Below are 19609 nucleotides of genomic sequence, written 5' to 3'. Positions count from 1 at the left end.
GTTGTGATGTAGACTAACATCTTTGAGAACATTCTAGCTAACAGACTACAGACTTACAAGAAATAAAGTCTGGACGAGTTTGTGCGTATGCGATTGCCTTAATAACGCAAGGAAGACGACGTCACTAGAAAAAACGACAGGACAAGCGCTTCTGCCGTCGTCTTCTTTGCGCTATTAAGGTAATCATGAAGACTTCGTGGTCTCGTCGGAGAACATCAGTCTTGTGGCATTCCCGGTCGTAGTACAGAGACACATACACACCGCATATTCTATTCTTTAGTGTGCTAGACATATTTCACCTGGTCGCCTTCATCCAAATAAAGTTGGCTAAAGCACTTGATGCAGTGAGCCATGGTTTCCTTTCTTGAACTACTCATTCATCGGGAAGATCCTGCTCAAGGGAGGATGTGGGCCTGAAAATTTTGAACCGTTGCACAGATATTTATCAAAATTTGTCCGTCTATGTATCTTCTTGTTATGAAATGTTATCTATGTTATGTTATGAAAAAAAGTTATAGCTCTCATACGAACCAACTAGGCATGTCACCTTGGGAAAACTGTCATTTGCCAGTGATGGTTTATTTCGTGACTCGGAAGGCTACTTATACACTCGGCGAACCATGTGACATGAAGAGACAACAACACAACACCAAGCAACAAAAGCAAAAGTAACCACGTGAAAAAACATATTCACACAGCCTGCGGCGGCAGTCCGAGATACGCCAATTCATTGCTTGATAACGATAATGAACGTGAGCTTGCACATGCATGGCCAAGACCTATGATAGCTTTGGCTTCAATGATTTTTCTTGTAAGCTGATTATGACTACGACCTAGAAGGACGCATTCTTCTAAAACAGATTCGCAACCACACGTATTGCAGTGCTGCGCAAGAAACCCTCCAGCTGTAAAACAATTCTTAGCGTTGTAACAATGTTCGCGCAGCCTATCATTCAGACATTGGCCAGTTTGACCGACGTAACGTTTCCGCACTTGAGTGGAAAACAATAAACAACACAATGTGTGCAATTAACGAACTTCTTTTTATGATTCTTATCACAGCTAGGAGGAGCCTCCTTATTCGGATTAGTGAGCTTGCAAATCCTCATAAGCTTGTTAGGGGCTGAAAACACCACACGAATATTCGCTCGCTTGGCGATTTTCTTAAGATTATGTGAGACGGTGTGGATATACGGGACAATGCTTGTCCTACCCCGAGTAGTTGTAGGATTATCTTCGTGCTGGTTGCCTTTTCTAAACTCTCTTAGAATCCGTTCAGCTACTGACACTTGTAAGGACACGGGATAACCAGCCTGCGAAAGCCGTTCGCACTGAGAGGCAAAGCTAGACAACGGTATGGTGGCACGATTTTTGCAAAGCATTATTTAGGCAAAGGTTAGCAATGCCTCTCTTGACCAACTTAGAATGAGTAGAATTAAACGGAAGAAGTGGTTTGTTGGCACGAGGTTCATAGTACCAACACGTGTGAATATCGGAACAAGCTAAGCGCAGATCCAAAAACGGGAGCATGTCATTCTGTGGGAGCTCGTGGGTAACATCAAGGGGGGCAAGGCATTTTTTTACTGTCATTCCTCAGAATACTGTAACGGTCTTTAATTATGGCAGTGCATCATTTAATGTGCTCACTTAAGCGGATGGTGTTGCGTTTATTTGCTCAGGTAAGAAAGGTGTCGAAGAAGTAATGTCTGTAACGCAGTACTATTCTTGAACCACTGGCGCTTCTGTTAAATATAATACGTCTCGAGGAGTCTGGATTGGCCACTGAGTACTGACACCATCGCATATTGCCGGTATCCGCGCTGGGATACTGGCGCTGTGCGTTGCCTTGGCGTTCCCCATGACCAATTTCGCGACGGAGTAGATCACACTAGTCTGATTGGATACAAAACTTCAGCATGCAACTCAGGAATGGAGTGGGAGATAATAGTCAGTTTTCGAAAGAGCCGCAGTGTGCAATATATTTTTTGTAGCAAACCTGGTTCATGTGCTTCAATTAATTATCGCCAATTAGCGCCATTAGATGTTCGCCTTAGGGAAATCATTCCGTTTGACAGGTGCACGTTGTCGCTCAAAATTGAATTTGCAGACATTTTCCCCAATAACGCAAAAATTGCTGCCCCCAACATATTTGAATGCCCTTTTGCAAGACTATTTGACCGATTTCCCAATAAATGTAATAACGACTCATGCTCCTTCGTGGGAAGAGAAGGCAGGCATGGGAGTCTATTCACCATCCATCGACCGGTCTTTTTCACTTCGCCTGTCAGATCACACGCCTAATTTATCAGGCAGAACTTCTGGAAATAGTTCTTGCTTTGCAAAAAGATTCCTGTTCTGTATGCAGTGCGCTTATAACGCGTCTACAAATTCGACAGCTTTGAACACGTTTTATACATTAGCTCCGCCCTAATTTAGTTCATTTATTATGGGTACCAGGCCACCGTGACATTCATCTTAATGAAATAGCCAATTCCTTAATACGAGCTTCCTTAACATGTCCGGTGAGGTCTGCGCTGCCGGCAATTGCGCCTATCACTGCACCCAGATATAGGCAGTTTTCTTTGACCGAAGAGAAAAAAAGCCTCTCATTAACAAAATTTAAAGACTTTATGCATCTAAATTATTCTTGCAACCGACAATGGTTTCCTAACAGGCAATTCGAAGTATCATTTAGAAGGCTGCGTTGCCGCATTCCACCACTTAATTTTTACTTGGACATGCGTGGCCTGGCGGTATCCCCTTTATGCTACCTCTACAATGAGCCGGAATCTATTGATCACTTTTCTGTTATCGTGTCGGTTTTCTACTAATCGAAAACGATGTTTAGAAATTCCGCTTCTAAATCTAGGGCTGCCTTTATGCAGTACTGTTATACTCTCACTTGGAGCAACGGTATTAGGATACAGCCACATGAACGTTTGCCGAGCCATTTATAATTTCCTCTGCGGCACAAAAAGATTGCCTTATTAATAGTCCGCATTTCCCATTATTGATTTTTTTCTTTTTCAATAAATTATAAATTTAGAAAATTCAAAAAGTAAAAACACAAATTCACAGTAATAATATTATTGATATTATTATTCAAAATTTAACGTGCTCAGTTTTACGTCTGTCCTTTACTTTATGTATTTTATTAATAAGTTCGTGTTACTATTTGTATCTAGGCAAGGCTGGCTGCCTTACTATACACTACTTTATTTCATTTATTATTGGTTTATTTCTCACCTTCAATTAGTCATGTATTTTCCTTTTATTACTTGTTTATTTATCAACTAATTTATTTCATTTTTCAATCACATTATTACCGGGTTCGTGGCACATCTCCCACAGTGGGTTTGTGCCATTAATCGGGGCGTCATCATCATCGGATGTTTCCTCTGTTTACTGTGTGCGGGGCTTAGTACATAATTTGGCGCAGCCAACGAGTGCAGCCAAAAAATGGGTGATATTTTACGTGCATAAGTGTAACGGACGAGTGATATTCAAGAGTTACTAACCAAGTACAGGACAATTCTCCTGTCCATGTCATTGCGGAAGCAACAACCGGTGAGCTCGTAAATCTTGCTCTTGATAAGGCATATGTAGAGCAACTTGTCAAACGAGGTTCTGCGACGGTGAACAATCCAGGTGGCTTTATTTAGCCAGCTTGTGGGCTCAAACGATGGGCGGGACGTGTTGCATCATCAGAGAAGATATCCACAGTTCTTCAGGCTATAGCAATTGAACAGCAACAATTTTCGCAAGATAACGCCTATTGTGGAAACTCTCGTGTCTGCTCCGTGTGACAGGAGACACGGCCCAGCTGAAATGTTGCGAGAATCGTTTGACGGGCTGTCTGACAATCCTGAACAATTATTTGTTTTATTGCGACTGCAATCACATGGACGCTCCAAGCGCATTTCTGCTGTCGCCGTCACCGTGAGGTTCCCTATAAAGTCCAAGGGCGATAACCGTCGCCGTGGGCCGCATACGCTGTATGTGCGAGCGAAAGCGTGCGAGGGGAGTCGACGATCGCTGCTCAATCTCGCCCGCGCGAAAGAGACGAAAGCGGGGAGGAAACGCGCCGTCTTCCGTCGCGCGCGAGGCACCCAGCGTTGCTAGGCACCGGGGGAGGGGGGCATGTGGCGGCTGATCTTCAGAGCGATCTGCGTTGGGGGCACAGTCTAGGTGCGTTGGTGGCTCATAGGTTTGGGCGTGCTGTGTGTTCGATAGACAGCACGAATGCCACATCGCTCACTGCTGCTGCCGCGTTTCCTCGCGCCAGCATTTTGACAGCCAGTTTCTGCGGTGATCGAGTGAGATGTGTTGATGTTTGCTTGTGTGCGCGTGACATCATGCTTGTTAGTTTAGTTAGTATGCCTATGTGTGCAAGTTTATACGGCCGATAAATATACTATCTTTACTTCGTATTGATCCTTTTCACGGCGATCCCGTGGGCGCTGCCATGTTTGATCATGTGGTGACGCGTCCATTGCTTGCCTCAGCTGCCTCCATTGCCTCTGTATTTACAATGGATGATATATATGACGTCGGTACCGCTCTGCAAACCTTTGCTTCGGTAGATGTCGTAGACGGTGACTAGGTGGACGACACGCGAAGCTTCGGCTACAACTTCTAAGGACATGTAAGCGCTTTGTCCAAATGGCGCGGGCAGTGTACACCGTGCTTGTTATAAAAGCGGGGCTAAAAATGTATTCCAAACTATCCTAACTTTCCGCTTATGAAGTGAATCAGTATCAGTGTGTTCAGCGCTTCCTTATTTATTTAGCAAGTACTTTTAGGCAGCGGCTTGTCATGGTTCTGACTCAGTAAAGTTTCTTGGCCGATCACTTTCTGATTGTCTATTTTCTGCTTGATCGCTCATGAGTGTACTCACTTGCGACAGACTTGTCCTTGCTGGGCGCAAGGCTTGTAACGTAGATGTTGCGTACGTTGCAATAGCTTGTAACAAATACGCATTATCGCTAGTCATTCGCTTACTGTGTGCACCGTTACGAAACGTTCAGCTTCGAACATTAGTGTGCTGTCAGTGTAGTCGCCGTCAGCCATGCTTCGGCGCATTTTTTTCAAGTGTGCGCCCGTTAAACTATTCTTCATGCGCTACGATAAAGTGGGCGTAAATTTGCGTGTGAGTTGGTGTGGATGTGTGTAGATAACGTGCGAGAAACTTACTATATGCCAAGAAGCGGCGCTACTCCCTTTGTCACGGTATACAGCGAGCGGCACTCACTCGAGCAGCTAGACTTTCAGGGGTTGAAGTCCTTTTCTTGGAGGTTAGGGCTACAATGCTGGTGGATGAGTGAATTTCTTTCTTTTTTTTTATCCTCGAGGGAAGCCGTGCATCGCGAAGAGCCGGCAACACAAGCAGTCCCTACGTAGCAGCGGTCTGTGAACTTGGGCACACAGATTCATTCCATTCCTTAATATGACAGTCATAATTTTTGCAGCCAACTACTGTACACGTCTTCACTCCGCCGCTCCATGTTTCGCGTCATGAATGGGGTATAGTGCGTTAGTGAAAATCCAGTTGCATTAAAGACTGCTGATCGCACAGAAGCAGGGCAGAAGAGGTAATGGCTTTGTATTCGCGCGCTTTCGCTGAGGCAACGTACGGCGCACCGCCAAAAGCGCCATCGCGCTTTTCTAGAACAAACTGCTTCGCGAAAAGGGTTGATAGCTGCCCCATAATTTTGCTATCGCTATCGGTGCTTCGCCTTTCGGATGAAACTGCGGCTTTCTTGTTTCGGGTTCGCATCGTTATCCTTAAATATTTAACGCTGAGCGCGCACCTACAGAGTGTTTCGTCGAACACTTTCAAAAATTCGTTAGGATTGCCTGGGCGGACATGCACAAAAAATTGAAATGAATAAGTGACTAATTTAAAAATTCACTAATTAAGTTTTAACTAATTAACTCATGGCACATACTGCAATTTACAAATTCTAGCTGGTGAAACTGGAAGGCATATCCACTTGAAAATATTTGTGTGGATGACCCCATTTACGAGATATGCGCCGTCAAACTTGCGGTAAAAATGCGCTGCCGTTCCACTTACTTTCTTAACAAAACATTGTTTTACGCACGGAAACAGAAAAGTATGTGGAACGCCAATGCATTTCTCTGCAAAGTTCGGGATTTAATATCTCGAAACTTGTGTCGTCCTGAGCATTCGTTCCGAGTGGAACCGCCTTGCGAACTCCCCGGCTGGAAGTTGTAAATTGCAATACGTGCCATAAGATAAATAGTTAAGAACTTAATTAGTGAGTTCTACTTAATTGGTCGAATGTGGATTTCACTTTTTTTTTGTATTGTCCACCTCTTCGAGTAGACCAGCCCATGAACTAGAATTGTGCTATCGGCCACAGGCAACTCTAAAAAAATTTGAGTGTTCGCTGAAGCACCCGGTATATTATCATGAACTTTATGCTGCGGAAATGAATAAATGACGAGTGTTCGGTTATTTGTGTCGCAGTATCTCGGTAATGTTACTGACAGTAACGCCTGCCGCGAACAGACACCGGTACCAGTACTCAGCAAACTTTCGTCACCCACGACCCAGCGAAAGTAAAAGTATTCGCGATACCACAACCTTTTGATATTCTTGAACCTTGCACAATCTGCGCGCTCAACAAGAGAGTGAATAACGGCACCAGACGTACAGCCGAATCTTCTGGACGCCGCAGACCCTGTAGTTAGTATCCAGATGTTAGTAGGAGGAAGAATTGCGGGCCCTTTCGCGCCTGCGCAACTGGCATCGTGACGGCCGTCGTGCAATAATTGATTTTACCCGGGGACTTAAGCGGCCACCAAATGGAACGTACTTCCGACGTACTTTTCCATTTGGCGTAACCCAGCATCGCCGCGTCCATTTCCTGCCGCACGATAACCACGCTTATCGTATGTATGGTGGGCGAACTTACTCATGAGTCTGCTTACTCAGATTCAGAGCCGCTCTAGAGATTGAGCCTGAGTGAGGCTCAATGACACCTAGGGTTGTGTGTCTGAGCATGAGTGAGTCAAAGTCAGCCTTATAGTGGGCGCGAACTCGGATGTGAGAGAGTCGAGGTGAGTTGAAGTTGGCGCGTGTCTGAGTGAGAGTGAGTCGCAATGAATCGAAAGATTAGTGAGAGTCAATTCGAGTGAGCCTCATTCACGCGTGATTCCAAATTGAGTGCTGTATTGCAATGTTGTTTTTTATTTTTGTGGGTAACTATGTGGAGCATACTTCGGCCGGCATTACTACGTGGTTATCGTGTAGCCTTTAATGGATTCGACATTCCGCATGGTGGCCAGGTGGCCACTTTAAAACGTCATGGGAATCCTTGCAGTTTTGCCCGCGAGAATGCGGCATGAGGGCTCCTTCCTGATACAGCTGTATGCTGGTCCCCTCGAGAAAGTTAGTCTCGAGCAATATGAATGCCACGCTTACTGCCACTTCATTGGTTTCATTCTTTTCTATCGGTCGTTTTTTTTTTTCGTAGTTAGCGCACTTGTACGTAGATGCGAGACAAAAGCACGATCAACGCATTCTAACATACCTCTGTGTCCCGCCTTGCTTTCGCGATGAGCTAGCTATCAAAACAGGTGTACGATGTCATATTCGGTGTTTCGTCTAGTCGGTGGTAGCTAATGCCCTTAACATTTTACTTATGTTTACCGGTGAACTGCGGATCGGGGAATAAATGATTTGACGAAAGTGAAAAGATGGATAACCAGTGCACGGAAAGATTTCGCCCCCTTTTTTTTTTACTTATTCCGTAAGAAGCTGGAATGTGGGAACCTGCCAAGTCTACAGCCTCCGAGACTCCATCAATGAAGTAGAGTAGTGATGTGAAGCTGCATTTCATACTTCAGGCAAGCACGTGTGGGCGAGAGCATTCAGTGTGCAAGTGTGGCTCTGGTGCTCGACGGGTGGTGGCCGCCGGGAACCGCTGAGATATAATCATGTGTATGAATGTTTGTTTTCATTGTGTAGTTTTTTTCATTGGGATGTATAGCTGAGAAAGTTCGTTTCATTTTTTGGTGGCTGCAGGCAGTAGTAGTAATTGGTTATTTATTGGCATATGAAGACAGGGAAGGAAATGAAATTACTGCTTACCGCAGTGTAACTGTTTAGCGTAGTCTGCTGAATCGCAGTCAGCAGTGAGGGAGATGAAGGTATGGGAGTAATAGGACAGGGACAGAGGATAGCGGAGTGGATAGAGAGATAGGAGGAACACCACGTGGATGTTCTACACTTTTTCATTCGTTTCTCAGAGTGAGCGCACCGGCGCTTAACCGGAATTTTGTTTTACGCTCTTGCTCGAGAACGCTGGTCGGCGCGTGTGTGATTGTGCGCGTGGTGTGGTTGCGCAGGCGGTACCTGGTGCTGGCGCCCCGGGTGGTTCGTCCCAACCAGGTGTACCGGGTGACGGTGACGCTGCTGTCGGCGAGCGCGGCACACACGGTGCGCGCTTCGCTGCAGCGCGATGCCGAGGAGGTGGCCTCGGCCAAGGAACTCGTCGCCTCCGGGGAGACCGCAGTGCTGCTCATGAAGGTGAGACCACCGATGAGCACGCGCGGGCATCACTATACCGCTCCACCAGTGCTCGATCATGGCATGAGGCAGCTCCGCCTTTATGCGCTCACTATGGCGCAACATTCCTATGTGCTTCTCGAGTGCGGAGCGCACAGTGTCGTCTTAAGGCCTGTAGGCTTGACGGCGCGCGCCTACGTATGCGCAGATGGTGCGGGACAAATCGTACGCGTCGAAGTGCGGCGCGAGCGCGGATATCTTCTGACAAATATCGGCGCTTCGGCTGCGTCACAAAAATACGAAACGACCTCAAACTAAGGCGAAAATATGAAGTCATGTGGAGGCGCGCCAGCGCGCGTTTTGTTGGTTCAGACTGCCATTCCTCGCGAGGCGCGGCAAACGGAAGGCGTGCGGGCGTGAGCTTTAGCGCGCCTTCAAGCGTACGTGTAGTTTGGCCTTTACGGTATCGCCTTTAGTGTGCACTTGACCGACGCCCACATGCGGTGATCTTAAGCAGAGACCACACGTACGCTTGCGGACGCGCGCCTATCTGCCGCGCCTCGCTAGGAATGGCGGTTATTACATCAACAAAGACGCGCGACAGTGCTCACTCACGGACGCTTTGGCAGACGTCGCTTCGTACTTTGTTACTGACAGTGTTTCACAATGCTTTGACATCCATAAACGTAATTATTATATTTTTATAGTTGTTAGATCAGCACAAAAAAGGAAAGAAGAAGCACTTTCTTGCATGTTATAAATCTGCTTCACCGAGAGTTGAATGTACCGCGCCTAGCTGCGTAGCCAGGCGCGCCGACGCGCGGCAGCCCAAGCGCGCGATAACAGAGAGGAGCTGTTTGTTCCCCGAGGCCACGCCACGTTTCAACGCGGACGAGCCATGCTGCACCGTCTGCGTATGCGTGGGCGCGCGGACGCGAGCTTGCGCGCGTCCGCAAGCGTACGTGTGCTCTGGGCTTTAAAGCGACATGGCGGTTACCGTATGGATCCGCGAACACACTTTCAGTGAACGCGCGTAAATTACGGAGTAAATAGTGAACTGCAAAATGCAATGTAATTTTCATCGAGCTCATTCGACTCCTATTCGATCCATAGCACGACAAATGTAGACGAAATTCGCTCTTGCTTATTCACGAATGTTTTGTTTAGAAATATACTCACATTCTCTTGCGTTAACGCGTACTCACGCTCTGCGGCACTCACTCGCGCTGATGGCCACGTCCAGTCGAAATCACTGACGGACCGAGTGTGAGGGCACTCGTGGGGCAGTACACGCGCTTTAAAATTCTCATTACCGCGGCCCTAAACGACATTCATTCATGTCCATGCTCACATTGATTCATATTCACTGGTACTCATTCGCACTTACGCCAACTGATCTGAAATGAGTGTGCGCGGGTGGCGTGAGCAATGGTTCGACCACTGAATACACTATGTCCATTGCAATGCCGACCAGAAACGTAATTTATATTGAATACTTTTCTGCTTTACGTTGCTGGCGAGAGTTTCAAAAATGCGCTTGAAATTTCTTTAAGACAGATGAGATACTTCAGCGGTTTCTTCTGGATTAGTTTCACCACAGCTGAGGGCAGGTAAAATGACTTGAGGCAGTGATTAGACGCGTAAATTATAAAAGTTGGACTAATTACGTGAAAGAGTTAGGTGATAGATCCTGATGTGAGCCTTGAAGCCCGTCGTCCAGAGACTTCGTAACCGTTTCAAGATGCAGTGAACTGTCCAACGAACTTCGTTGCACAGTTCACTGCACGCAGACAATAAAAACGGTCGTGAGGCGCAAGCACGTGAGCAACACAACGGCAACGCGTGCTCCAGCTCAACCATTCACCTAAAACACAAAGTTACGCGCACGCACTCGAGCGCAAGTTATTACATAAGACGCGAATATAAATGCTGCTGCAGTCGCAGCACTCCAAGTATCCACAAACAACTTTTGACAGCAACGAGCGCTTTGGCTTTTAGAGTTTCGGTCAAACTGCGCTATCCAGTTTGCCTATTCATTAGGAAACTGGCCGAAACGTGGAGCCTCAATAACGAGGCTATACCCACAATGCTGCTACATCACTCGGGGCTTAACTCACACGCAGCTCAGATGATGCACAAGACGCGCCTCTATTCTTCGCGGTTTCTTTGTGGCAGGCATAAATATCGTCCGCACACAGGAACGACCGTATGGCATATGCAGCGGACGCACGCATGCATGCAAAAACAAAGCGCATCGTCGGATGCAGCGCCCTTATGCAGGTACGTCGCAAGCGAGTGAGGATCAGTCTCACGTAACACAATGGAACCTGCAACTGATGTCGACCGAGTATCGAGAGCGCGCGCACCCCGAGTCGCACGTCGGTTCTTTCTTGTTTTTCGTCGTTCGGCTTCCACTTTCCTTGCCTCAAGGACAATGTAGCTAGTAGCAGTTTTCTCATGTTCCGAGCCACTGTAGAGGTAGCGAAGGCGCGGATATGGGATTGTCTAGTGTTTTGTTGTTGTTCTTGTTGTTGTTGTTGTTGTCAATTGCAACTGTAACAGCGGGCATGTGTTCCCATCCGTCAAGGCGGAGGAGTGCTGCGCACAACGGGGCATTCGCGAACGTACGCCAAATTGCGACGCTCGACCGCTTCACGCCCGTCCTTGCCAGTAATTGGTTCCCTCGAGGTGCTTTGCCGCGCGCGGTGACACAGCAGCGAAGCCATGCAAGCAACTCCCTCTACTTCGATCGAGGGTGCAAATACCATCGTCAGCCTCAAGGAGCAACATACCGAGCAACACCCAGGCCTCATCCCGCAGCGCTAGGTGCGCGGTAATTAGATAGTTCTTTCATTAGACCGCCAGTGATGCGAGACTTTTCCTCGTCTTTGTCAGAGAAGTGCTGCTCCTGCAACAAAGCAGGAAAGCGCACCGCCGTGGAAACGAGAATAGACGAGTGGGAAACCGGGTTCGATCGTGTGTGGCAGAAAGGAGTGAGCACAGTGCCACAGCACGTAGTGGCCTATAGGCTCGCGATTGGTAATACGTGCACAGCAACGGTACATTGCTTTGCATGCGCGCAGTGCGCGTCGCCTGTTAGGAAACAAGGAAGCACTCTTTCGAGAGTAGCAGTGAGGCAATTCACGCTCGCGAAACTGGCTTTCTGTAAGGCGAAATCTTATTTGGGACCTCTCACATACAACCAATCATCCATCGTTGCGTACATTTTTCCCGCCCTTAGCGTTTCTTCTGTAACGTAAACAATACACAGAAGTTCACACGCAGATAACTACGTATTATCCAAACCGCTATTTTTTATTCATTACTATGCAGAACAACGCTTTGAAGGTATCGCCACATACTTCTGTCGCCTCTGCTTGTTTTTTGTCATGCCTACGTGTAGGGTATTTCATTGTACTTATTTAAGGCAATGTCTTAGTTGTTATTCTACAAATTCTAAAAACAATGAAGAGGTGGCATTGTATGACGCAACTGCGTGTACCAAATGGGACAACTTGTTTTATATTTTTCGTGCTTTCCGATGCAGTTCCTTGAGTCTGCTAGTACCCAATCAGAGTGCACCTGCTTCATTGCCAAGTGAGGGGGAAAGAGTACGATATCTCTAGAAAATGAACTTAAATAAGGGGCAATATTAGTTACTGCCGTACAAAGCAGTTGGCATCACACCTTTTGTGCTTAAGGAGCATGACGTGGTGGCAAACTAGGAGCCACGCCATTTTCGCCTCGTTCACAGGAAATCAGGGGCAGTACTGTGCATGTGGTTTTCAAATTATTGTTGTCCTTCGTCTTCGGGCTCGCACGAAGCCGCGCACCTCGCTATCGCCGAGATCGATCACTGGCCGATATGTTTAATAAAAAATGAATACTGAATCACAGAAAACGAATACTTGCAAATTATGGTGGACACATTTCTAACCGCTACAGACACGAGGAAAATACGAAAAGAAAGGAAGGTAGGTGGAGAGAGTGGCCTTTCAGTTGCTTTTAGTAAATTGTATGCTTTTACACCATCATTACTCATAGGCAGAAGGCATGAGGTCAGACGCTTTATCTGTTTTTTTACGCGTCCTGCGTCATTTGAACGCTCAAAATTGTCTTTGTGTACGTTTTCTCACTAACAAGAACTGTATACTGAAAAAGAAAGGACAATACTCGCATATACGCTTTTTATTATAATTATTAGAGCGGAACTTTATATGACTAGGATCCTGGCATTTAGTAGTCTCCGTAGACAAAAACTCAACCCATCACAGCGAAAAGCGCGCGCTGCCTGCGTCGCTGGGTTCCTTGCAGCACCAGCAGATGGCAGTCGCCTCCACGCATCCGCGGCAGCGGCGGCGCCGGCCGTGCGAGGGAAGAACAATAAAAAAAAGCAAAGCTCGCCTTCGAGCATAACTTTCGCCGCAATATTACGGGTGCAGAAGCTGCAGTTGCCGGGAAGCGGCAACATAAGAAGCAGGGCGCGACGTCACTGTATACACTGTCATGTGCAAAAGAAGAACCCGCCCAGCAACTGGTTTGTGTTGTGATAGCGCTATGCAAAGGCCCCACATAGTTAGGACTCCCGAAGAGCAGCGCGAATAGGGCCGCTATTTTGTAGCGATGCCTTATGCCTTATTCTATGCTATTCTTATCATCCACCGCACACGGCCGCCTGATCGCGTTGATAATGTGGGCAGACCGTCGCTCTGACCAGTGGCCAAGCGCGAAAAGCCTGAAAAAGCATAGAATCGGAAAAGGCATCGCTACGAAATACCGACCTAGGATGAACGACTAAAGGAATAGCAACGTCAGTACACACAACGGCGTCGTGGTCAGGCTAGGCAGGACCCAGTTCAAGGCTACGTCACATTGATCTATTGGATCAGGTGATACCACAGCTTCGCTGGCCAACCACCTTCACAGTGTGGATAGGAGCTCGTTATTATTATTATTATTATTATTATTATTATTATTATTATTATTATTATTATTATTATTATTATTATTATTATTATTGTCTGCCCTTTGAACACAAGATCTGCTGCGGCTGTTCACAGTGCACGACGGAACGTCCAAACTAGTAGGAGAAGTTTCGAGGATACGAAAGTAACAAAAAGGCCAAATTTTCCTCGCCGCGTTTAACCATGCTATCGTCCAGTAGCTGCGCAGTACGCTTATAAAGTACTGGATAGATTCAAATATGTTATCTTTTCGCATCCTCCGTGCGCGGAGAACTTGTTAGCAACTTTACTCCACAGATATGGCTTCTGCAAAGAATTCATAGCGCGTATATATTCGGTAAAGAAATGGGGCAGCCAGTGATGAAACCCACAGTGCCACAAAACAATCTTATTTTAGAAACGGTGCGCAGGACAGCGCCCAGTTTGAGGTGTCGAAAATCATCGTGCTACGGCGTTCCGCACTCAGGCCCGTAGATGTGTTGCCTCCCCGTGGTCAGCTGGAGGCGCTCCTGCAGCTCTTGTTTGTCGGGCTGGCAAGGCACCGCGCACTGTCCCGGTGCTTCACCTTCCCTCCGTCAGCCCCTGCCGAAAGCCCGAGTCCAGTGGCGTTTCGCATATCCGGCAGCGCTGCCTACGCCGTCACGCGCCGGCGACATCTGGCGCTGTCCGGCGTGACGGCGGCCATTGTCCGCCCTCCCCTGCGTGCCACCGACACGTCCGCACGCGACTTCACTTCGGTCGGCCCCGCATTATTCGCGCCGTTTTCCAGCGCGTTTCCGCCGGCCAGCGTTGCGTGCCCGCGACGTCGCTGCGCAGACGGCAGGAAGAGGAAAAAATTAACGAGAGTATTGTGCGAACAAAGGCAAAAGGAGAAGCAGTGTTCCAACAACTGCGCGGCAGCAATCGAAGAGTCAATGCGATGTGCTGGCTCGTCCCGGTAGCTGGAGTAACGCGGGTCCTTGCAACTTTCGAACTGAGTGTTCGTTCCAGCTTGTGTTTCTGAGAAAGTGTGTAGAAAAATGCACCGCTGCTTATGGAGCCGTCTCTAAAATGTCCGATGAAGACGGCTCGCGCAAATATGCGCTCCACCTTTTCACATCTGAGAGCATGAAGTGCTACGAAATTTATGGATCGGCCTGATAATTTGCATTATTATCTTGTCTCAAGTACTTCCCCTCATAGTCGATTATTTGCTGACAACCGCGCGATTTACCGCCATATTACTGACTAGAGGTGCGCGAATACTCCAAACTTTTGAATAAAGAATTGAATAGTGTTCTATTTGATTCGAAGACCAAATCGAATAGACTCTTTCGTTAACACGAATATTTTTCGAATTTTTTCGTGTATTTCAGAACGCCAACTCTGCTCAATAAAGCATAAAATTGCGGCAAAAGTGGGATAAGTTTCATCCCCGCGGGTATAAAACACGATAACTTGCGTAGTGGAACAGGCTATACGCCATTTAGGCAGCCATGCTTTACCGGCTATACGAGATCATATACACGCACTCTCCGAAGAGTCATGTACATGCGACCACACAGCTAATTTGTTCATAATGCTCCATTTGTGCTTTTAGTAAACAACGCTTCATAACGTACCATGTCATGAACGAAACGTTATCGATACTAGGACGAGAACATCGTTTTGTCTTCATCGTGAACACGACTGATTATTATTCGAAAAAACATTAAAAAGATGTTCGATATTCGATTGAATTGGATTCGCTTCTGGCAATATTCGATTCGTATTCGATTCGGTTTCAAAAATTATTATTCGCACACCCCTATTACTGACCGTAGAGCCACTGAAAACCTTCGGCGAGACCTTAGCCACGTGAAAACGTGGTTCTTACAATGATTGAACGTCCTCAAAAACATCTTTGATTTATTTTCATCGCAGGTAGGCCTGTGTTCACTCCAACGATGTGGTATTTGCCTCCTGAATCTCACCCGTTCCTTAAAGGGCCCCTCACCAGGTCTCGCCATTTTGAGCTAACAAGCGCAGAGCATACATTGCGCGATAACGATCGTGTCTGCAAAGTATTACATCGCTACGCGCCGCGGAAAGATATGAAATTTCAAACCGAACGCCGTTTTTCCTTCTCCTGGTGGCCCCGGCGCTCCCAGCCGGACGGGGACGTCATCTTGCCCCTGCGCCTACGTAATCATGTCCGCAGTCTGACGTCACTCGTGGTGACACGTGACTTCGAGAATTATTCAAGACAGCATCTGTTATCTGTTGCTTGAATTGACGAATTGAAGTTTAGAGAAATAATAAAACAGACAAACGGAATGTCTACGCGTTTTTCGTTTTACTTCGCACCGAAGCAAGAGAGATGTATTTCCGCTTCGTCTGCTTGTTCCCACGGTCGTGCGGTCACGTGCGCAGGTACCGAAACTGCCATTTTCTACCGTGTTCCAGTGCCGTGATCACGCTCTGCGATCCGCTTGTTCTGCCTCAGTATTCGTGTAGCACTGAACTATACCCCTAGTCATGTGTCCTTGTACACAGCGCGCAAAATCGTGCGCTGCGCGAAACGATAACAGCTCGCGCGCAACGACGTCAACAAAAACGCGCATCGCCGAAAAAAAAAATAAAAAAATAAGCGAGGAGAAAAAAAAGTGAAGGCGGAGACCGTGACGTATGCGTCACGCGATCCTCGATGTCCGGTATGGGAGAACGCAGGGAAGGAATTTCGCTTGTGTAGGCTAGACGTGGCGAGTGGCGAGATCGTCTTGCTTGGCAGTGGAGCCCGCCTGCTGAAATTATGGGTTCGCAGCACAGAAATATGATGCACCGACATGAAAAATGTTTCCGGTAGAACGCTCCCTAGAGGACACGTAGCAACTTCCAGCGTATAACCAAAATTTTCTATGGGGCCTGGTGAGGGGTCTTTTAAAAAAGTAATACGAATACATTCCGGGCTACGTGGCAAAACGATGTGATTATGAGACATGCCGTAGGGGGGATTCCGGATTAATTTAGACCCCCTGGGGTTGTTCAGCGCGCATAAAAATTTAAGTACACAAACGTTTCGCATTTCGCCCCCATCTAAATGCGGCCACCGTGGTCGGGATCGAACCTGCGACTTCGAGCTCAGCAGCGCAACGCCACAGCCACTAAGCTACTGCGGCGAGTCATTCTTAGCGCGATAGCGTGTCGCAGAACATCCGGCGTCGGACGTCGTTTATGGCAAAAAGATTTTCTAACCACCCATACCCAGGCCCTCCATGTGACGCAAGGAAGCTACTGAACTAATTGAATTTGGCAAGCTAAAATACGCAGAAAAGTCGTAACGTACGACTTATGCTATGTTCAGACTACGTTCGTAAGGCGCCGATTTTTCGTAGCATACGTAAGCGGAAGCGCAACAAGCGCATGCGTCTAGTTCAGACTGCGAACGTAAACGTACCAACGTACGCAATTCTCGCAAAAATCGTGGGTGAGAGTGTTAAAGGGTCGGCAACATTTACGACTGTTATGTTACGACCGTTGCGACACAGCCAATGACCGATAAGCTTTCGGCTTTAAACAACCGGTGACGACACTTCCGTCCTCCCGTCTGCAGACAGCTCCGGGCGCGGGAAGTGCCATTCCGCCATTCCGTGCGCACGATTGGCTGTGTTCGTGAAAATTTTTGCAGTGCGCCTTGCGAGACTGTTTTCAGTTCACCTGGTTTATCCGCCGAGGAAATCGATGGCCGCAGATGCGTGCTCCGAACTTCGATGAGTGGTCTCATTAGGTTTTCAAGGAAGCGGAACTGCTGGGGCGACATGCGAATGATGTTATGAAACATCGCAGCGTCACCAACTCGGAGCTTGGCGAAAAGGTTGTGAAAATCGCCGTCCACGGCCCTGTCGAGAAATACTTGCCGCACCCAAATCCTTCTGCGTCGCCTTCGTCGTCTTTGGGCGATTGAATACATGACTATAAGTTTGTTTTGAGCGTGAATTTCTTCGATCTCGGCCAGCGCTCGCATGTTGACAAGAGCCATATTGGACCGCTGGTGACGTCGATTCTGCAGCTCCAAATTTGATTGGCCTGTTGTAAAAGCCGTAATTTAAGCAGCAGTAAATGTGAACAAAGGTGCCGGCTTAACTGCCGTAACGTTTTTTACAGCCGTTACGTTCGATACGCCAAAAGAGCTGTTACGCGCGTTACGACAGTAGTGTGAACATAGCATTATACGCAACCTACAGACATGGACATTGTAATTGGACTATACGACAAAACATATTTCTGTTACGCGAAAACTCGAAGAAACCCCTTTTCGAGCGTTTCTACAATTCATGGACCGGCAACGGCGTCCGCCCTTTGCGCGCGCCCAGGCGTGAGTATCTCGGGGGTCTCGGAGCGGCGCGCCCTGTCCTTACAATACCTCCAGATGCGCTCGCTTTCGCCGCATCGGGGCCCACGCAAGAGACCACGTTTCTACCGAAAGCCCGCCTTCGTGCATAGGTTTCGCGGCCAGCGTTTCCCGGTAAACATTACGGTTACGTACGCTCCAGTTGCTGGGAAGCGTGAGAATCAGTCAGGGATTTTTTAATGCTATCGCGTTCCACTTTTAAAAGCGAAGCTGAAGCGTCCTACATCTTTTTACTTTCTGCAAATACTTGGGTTCTGCTGTGAGGCACAATCTACGTTTTTCATCCCACCGCAAGAAAATCAGTAATGAAGCCACAATCTACGACAAGCCTCGCGACTTAAATTATTAGACTTTTTTCACGTTCGTCGTCCGAGGATAGAATATGCGTCTGCAGTGGGATATTCTGCCCAGACTTATTGCTTCGGAAATCCTCGAGAGGGAACAAAATTATGCGGCTCACTTCATCACTTTGGTTATTCTTAATACGATTTCGTCCCTCAGATGAAATGAGAAATTAATCTTTCGAACCTAGTAGCACGACATAAAATCGTTCCCTCAAGCCGAAAGCAGCTAGCTTTTCATTTGTAAGAGTTGTTTCTTATATTTGCCCGCCACCTTCGCGAATGACATCCTACATCACCATTGGCTGGCATGGTATCTTACGAATGGTTCTAGCGTAACGTTTTTGTCAGTATGAGCCGACGAAGCAGTTTTTATGCCATATTATTGTTCGTATATAAGGACAACTACAACACTATAGTGACATCGAACATATTATTAGCTTTCATGCTTAAGGGATCATCTTATTGTCGTGTTGTCTTGTCATACTGCAATCGTATTATTACTTATATCGGCATTAATTGACCTTTATGTTGAAACGTCATCACGAATGCATAATTAGTTCACATTATCATGCTCTGGCTCTATAACAATGTATCATGTTTTTTTTTTTCCACACCGTTAGTACTAACTCTTGGAAGTGCTTTTTTTTTTAAATCCTCATTTCCGTCCCGTCATGTATAGGCAGTCCCAGCCGCGGCGGCCGCACTTCGATGGGGGCGGAATGCACAAAGGCCCGTGTGCCGTGCATCGCGTGCACGTTAAAGAGCCCCAGGTGGTCAAACTTAATCCGGAGTCCCCCACTACGGCGTGCCTCATAATTAGATCGTGGTTTTGGCAGGTAAAACCCCATAATTTAAAATATGCAGTTGAACATTCTGGAGAAGTCGCCGATAAACGCTGCCATTTATCATCTCATATATGCGCGCTCCTCAGTTTTTCCCGCGGTCTTTTGGAAATTGATTCACCATCATTTAAAGCGTTTTGTGGGCTACTAATTTACAGAGTGATGCGCATTACGTTACGCCCAAAGTAACTGAATTATCTTGTTACGCCTTCTTAAGGTCAACATTCATCTAACCACTGTGAACACGGTGTGCACTCGTACTATAGGTTTCCAGCTTGAGCTGAATATATTAGCAGCGTGATGAACTTCACGATGACCGAATTGAAATGCTGATTTTGACTGTGGAAGTAAGTTTCACTTGACGGAAACTATTAGCACAGAGCTATTTCTTCAATTTCGAGCATGCATTGTTTGTGCAACGTTTGTTCTTTGTTTGTTTCTTATGCGCAGCCCCCTTAACAGCGCATTCTTCGAACAATTTCCATGTTTACATCGCTGTTATTTTTTGTTATTGATTTATGAATCGGTTTAGTGGTTGACGAAGCACAAATACT

The 19609-nt window shown here is 47.1% G+C and overlaps 1 protein-coding gene across 2 annotated transcripts in view; it reads left to right on the top strand.

The window, feature by feature from the left end:
* The window catches only part of LOC139050825 (CD109 antigen-like), a 103315-nt gene that overhangs the window by 31794 nt on the left and 51912 nt on the right, over positions 1 to 19609 (top strand). Inside the window, exons 1-2 of one of the 2 annotated variants that reach the window (XM_070527611.1) lie at positions 3429 to 3567; positions 8377 to 8557. In XM_070527611.1, the coding sequence (XP_070383712.1) occupies positions 8552 to 8557 (6 nt within the window). In that variant the 5' untranslated portion in view covers positions 3429 to 3567; positions 8377 to 8551. Of the gene's footprint in view, positions 1 to 3428; positions 3568 to 8376; positions 8558 to 19609 lie in introns of those variants that run through there. The other variant, XM_070527603.1, reaches the window with a different exon arrangement.

This window comes from Dermacentor albipictus, chromosome 1 (assembly GCF_038994185.2).
Source record: "Dermacentor albipictus isolate Rhodes 1998 colony chromosome 1, USDA_Dalb.pri_finalv2, whole genome shotgun sequence".
In the NCBI taxonomy this organism is placed as follows: Eukaryota; Metazoa; Arthropoda; class Arachnida; order Ixodida; family Ixodidae; genus Dermacentor; species Dermacentor albipictus.
Note: the sequence above shows the minus strand (reverse complement) of the source record. Positions and strands in the feature narration are given on the sequence as shown.